Source organism: Nanorana parkeri, unplaced genomic scaffold (assembly GCF_000935625.1).
Source record: "Nanorana parkeri isolate BGI_ZX_2015 unplaced genomic scaffold, ASM93562v1 scaffold143, whole genome shotgun sequence".
Lineage (NCBI taxonomy): Eukaryota > Metazoa > Chordata > Amphibia > Anura > Dicroglossidae > Nanorana > Nanorana parkeri.
The window spans coordinates 1,588,652-1,593,974 of record NW_017306411.1 but is presented as its reverse complement, the minus strand read 5'-3'; the positions used below and the strand labels follow the sequence as shown (position 1 = coordinate 1,593,974).

General features: G+C 41.1%; 1 protein-coding gene across 1 annotated transcript in view; it reads right to left on the bottom strand.

Annotated features, from left to right (window-relative positions):
• LOC108785114 (sodium/hydrogen exchanger 2-like) overlaps nt 1–672 on the bottom strand; it is a 73,545-nt gene extending 72,873 nt beyond the window's left edge. Inside the window, exon 1 of the mRNA XM_018554122.1 lies at nt 438–672. Within this exon, the coding sequence (XP_018409624.1) occupies nt 438–672 (235 nt within the window). The remainder of the gene's footprint in view (nt 1–437) is intronic.
• Between the last annotated feature and the right edge of the window lie 4,651 nt (nt 673–5,323).

Genomic DNA, 5,323 nt, shown 5'->3' with positions numbered 1-5,323 from the left:
CAAAAAAAAATCTTGCACCAGGGCCCTTTGTTCCCTAGTTCCGCCACTGTACTGAACTGATGCCTGCAGGTACAGGAAACGTTCATCATTCTATTGCAGCATGGATACAGAGAGACACAACGATTGTAATAGAACACAGATCAAAATCTGTGTGTTTATCTAACTCTGATCATATACATAACAATACACAACAGATCGTACATTTCATTGTCCCCAATGATCTCTCTCTCTTCAAAAACAACTATTCAAACTCCATATAAAACTCAAGTATTTTATGTGGATAGATTCGGTCAGTTGGAATGACAGCCCATAAAAAAAAAATGATCATGTATCGATGGAACCCCTTACATGGTGCAGATTATATTATTATAATATTAATATTCTGATCTCTTTACCTGGCTGTCTACAAAGAGAGCAGAAAAACTGGATCTACTTACCGATCTTTGCCAAGGAAGCCAGCAAGATCCAAAGTGTGATCTCAAAGGGGATCTGAACATGGGGGTAATCCAGGGTAAAGACTGGCAGCCGTGTTTCTGCAGGGGTGACCCCATGGTGGGTAGTAGCTGGCGCCCCGGTATTGCTGGAGCCAGGGGCTGAACTTTGTGCTGGAGTGAGTGTGAGTAGAAAGAGCAGTAAATAGCACAGTCCGGTCCTGGCTGAGAGATGTACCATGGTAGTTGTGGATATCCCCGTGTATGCCCTCTATGGAGACACCATGTGCATTACTGGCTCGGGCTCTGCAGTCAGTGTCACTGATTCAGCTGAGGATACAATTCAATGACTTCCTGTGTCCCCAGCCTCATACTCCGAACAGGTGCTGAACACAGGAGCCGCCTACTGACACAGCCCGGTGTCCTCCTCCCAGGCAGACGTGTGTGCCTTCTACTGCTGGATGAATGAGCTGAAGGGCAATACTGGACTCCTAACACAAGTACAGTACTGGTATAAGAATTGTGCAGGACCATTAAAATAAGAACATTCTTGGTATAAGAAATGAGCAGGGCTCCTAATATAAGGACAGTCCTGGATATAAGAAATGTGCAGTGCAGGACTCCTTATATAAGGACAGTCCTAGGTATAAGAAATGTACAGGGCTCCTTATACAAGGACAGTCCTGGGTATAAGAAATGACCAAGACTCCTTATATAAGGACAGTCCTGGATATAAGGGACGAGCACGACTTCTTATATAAGGACAGTTCTGGATATAGCAAATGAGCAGGGTTACTTATACAAGGACAGTCCTGGGTATAAGGAATGAGCAGGACTTCTTATATAAGGACAGTCCTGGACATAAGGAATGAGCAGGACTTCTGATGGTAGGGCAGTCTTGGATATAAGAAATGTACAGAACTCCTTATATATGGACAGTCCTGGATATAAGAAATGAATAGGGCTTTTTATGTGAGGACTGTCCAGGATATAAGAAATTAACAAGGCTCCTTATGTGAGGACAGGAAATGTACAGGGCTTCTTATATATGGATCGTTCTGGATATAAGAAATTGGAAGGACATCTTGTATAAGAACGGTCCTGGATATAAGAAATGTGCAGGGCTCCTTATGTGAGGACAGTCTGGGATATAGGAAATATACAGGACTCCTTATGTGAGGACAGTCTGGGAAATTAGAAATATACAGGGCACCTTATGTGAGGACAGTCTGGGATATAGGAAATATACAGGGCACCTTATGTGAGGACAGTCTGTGATATAAGAAATATACAGGACTCCTTATGTAAGGACAGTACTGGGATATAGGAAATATACAGGGCTCCTTATGTGAGGACAGTACAGCTTTTATAAAACATAAATCCAAAGTATAATATAAGGAGGGTTAAGTGAAGATGGCTAGCTTACTGCCTTCATTGGAGTACATACATTATTTTGGCCCAGTCAGAGTCCGAGATGATATGGGAAATGGACTGACTTTAAAGTGACACTAAACTCTGTAGCTGAAGCTTGAAAATACATTCAAGCACCCTAACTATTGACATAAATGTATCTTATGTGTGTATCACTCGGCTGTAGATCCTCAAATCATCTCTGAATTGATGCTGACACTGTCCTTCCTTCTGGAGGGTGGCTACTTTTGTTTCCCATGGTCCCTGTGTGTGTACTAAAGTAGCCAACGCTCCAAGCTCACTCCTGTGATGAACTACAACGTCAATACAAATTAGTAGACTAAATGCGAGATTGTAGTCTCATTCAGAGATGATTTGAGGATCTACAGCCGAGTGATACACAAATAAGATACATTTATGTTACTAGGTAGGGTACTCAAATGCACTTTTAAGATTTTACTGATGAGTTTAGTGTCACTTTAAGAGGAAACCATAGGTACATGAATACACTGGAAGAGAGCCCTTCACCATGTTCCTCAGTGTATGATCATATACTTAATATGTTGTGAATGCAAGGTGGACATTTGAACGATATTACTAGATTTCCTAATGAAGTAAAACAAAATCAATTGCTTATGCGTGCCACCATACAACCTCTTTTAAAACCGTGAGGTGTCCATCTAGATTTTAGATCATATCTAGCAATACACAGAGGTAGGAGAGGCACAGAGAGAGGAACCACATCCTTCAAGCATTTTAGTCTATAGCAATAGGGGAGGAACATAAGTTTTATAAGATCACAAACAATTGTCCCCATCATCCCATACAACAGTATTTTTAAATGATCGTCCTCCCTAGCTTGATCACTGTCTCACTCTTTTCTCTAATTACTCTTCTCCTCAAGGGGAGGAGTCCTGAGAGGCCATGGCAGCCTTCTTGTGGCCATGAGGAGAGGAGTCATGAAATGAAACATTCATGGTTAAGCAAAGATAGCCTTGGAACCTGACCTGAGAATGTACAATGATCAAGCTAGGGATGACCATCATTTATAAATACAGCTGTATGGGATGATGAGGGCAATCCTTTGTGATCTTATAAAACTATGTTCCTCCCACTTTGATATAGACCGCCAATGGTTGAAGTATATGATTCTTCTCCTGAGTAATGATAGGTATGATCTAAAATCTAGATGGGTCACCCTTTTCCCAAAGAATCTTCTAGGACCTTTGCACGTTTTAAAAGAGGTCATATGGTGGCACACATAAGCTACTGATTTTGTTTTACTTGATAAGGAAATCAGGAGAGGGCGTTCATATGTTCACATTGTCCCTGAAGAAGTTAACCTGTTTCTGAAACATGTTGGACTTTTTTCTCTGCCTCCCCTATTCGTACTGAGATATGTGAAATGCAACAATATGATATTATTAATTATATGATAGGGGTGGAATAAGGGATTGAATGTATAACTGTACTGATATTTTAAAGTTTTTAATAAAATTATTTTTTTTAATTTCTTTTAAAAAGCAGATCACAATTGTGTGTGCCTTGAAAGTCCCAAACAAATTGTGGAAATGTTGATTATGATCATATCTTTTCTGCCCATTTACAGCCTTACAATATGTCACAAAATTACATATTGGTTCTCCAACAAACATTACTAGCACAGCTTATTCTCATTTGTTACATACACATTTTATATCATGTGTATTTATATTTGTCTTGCTCTACCTTAATTCATTTCCTCACATATATTAACATTCTTGTAGTCACTAAGGAGAATTCAAAGTCCATCAACTTATTCACAGCTCAGTCAGCAGAGCACATATTGTTCAGTTCACATAGTGGAATTATTTGAGTATTAACCCCTTCATTACTGAGGCCTTTTTTTCATTTTTTTGCACCCATGTTATATTCCACATTTTAGGCCTGAAAATGACTTAAAACCCCCAAACATTATATATTTTCTGAATGCCAAGACCCTATATAATAAAATGGGGGTAGTTGCAAATTTTTATGTTGCGCAATATTAGCGCAACTCCTTATTAAACCCCAACATTTAGTTAAAAATGTAATAAAATGCCCCAAAACACAACAAAATACCCATTTTTTTAATGAAATATAAAAGATGAGTCTACAACGAGTAAAACGATACGCAACATGCCCAGGTTACAAATTGCGTGCGTCCATGAAACGACGAAAAACTGCAGTACCCCAAAAAGTCCATAGACGCTTTAAAAGCCCCCACAGGTCATCAATTTAGAGATACCCCAAAATACTGGCCCTAGAATTATTGCTCTCACTCCGGCGTGCGCGGCGATACCCAACATGTGTAGCGAGTTCGTCGGTTTCATACGTAGGCGCACACGACGCGTGTTTACATGGCGACGCGCGTGCTCAAGGGGGCGGGGGACTTTTACATTTTTTTAAATTATTATTAGATTTTATTTAATTTTAAAAACTTTTTTTGTTTTTACTTTGACTGCTATCACATAGGGGGGCTTACAAGCCCCCCATGTGATAGCAGATGGTGGTGACAGGTACTCTTTAAGGTGATACTGGGGGTCCAAAAGACCCCCAGTGTCACCTTTACACTGGAAATAAGCTATTGAAGTGCAGATCGCACTTCAATAGCTTATAGCTGGGCTGCAGGAGCCCAGAACTGACAGCCCAGGGACCGGAAGTGATGCAATCTGCATCGCTCCCGGTCCCATAGAACGGGGAGGGGATCGATGAACGGAAGTTCGTCGACCTCCTCCCCAGCTCCCCGCGGACACAAAGATCGCCGGTCCCGGGCCCGTAGGAGGGGCAACGGAGCCCGGGAAGCACGGCGGGGGTGTCCGGCGGGGGGGGGGCGGCCCCTTCTTCGGGACGCAGAAGCGATCTGGCGACAGGTAAGTCGCCAGGATCGCTTCTGTTGTAAAGCCGACAGTCGGCTCTACAAGTTTAAACAGCCCCGATGCTGGCGACGTACACTGTACGTCGTCAGTCACGAAGGGGTTAAAGCCTAACTCAGCGCTCTTTTTGATCCAACCAAAAAAAAAAATATTTTTACCTACCTTTTGCAGATGTCTTCGTGTGATGCCACAGGGTCCTCTTCATCTTTCTCTTCTTCTCTGACGCTTGGTGGTCCTTAGTGTTGAAGAGAGTAGCACTGACATAATGACGGTATTTACCTTTAATCAGGCGCACTATACAGTATGTAACATGGAGTTACTGCACTATAGAAGTTCACGCTTGTTTTTTTTTTAATTGTTCAAACAGTGCTATTATTGTCCCTTTAGATGGTACTAGTGAGCCATTACTATAAATTCTAGCACGGGAGGTGTCTAAAGTGTATTTGCACTTTTGCAATTAAATTGGGATAACCCTTATTTTACTTTTGTTACACATTTCTCATTCATATAGCATAAAGGTTTAAAAAAATGTTTTATATATACACACATATATATCTATCTATATGTATATATAGATAGGTATATATA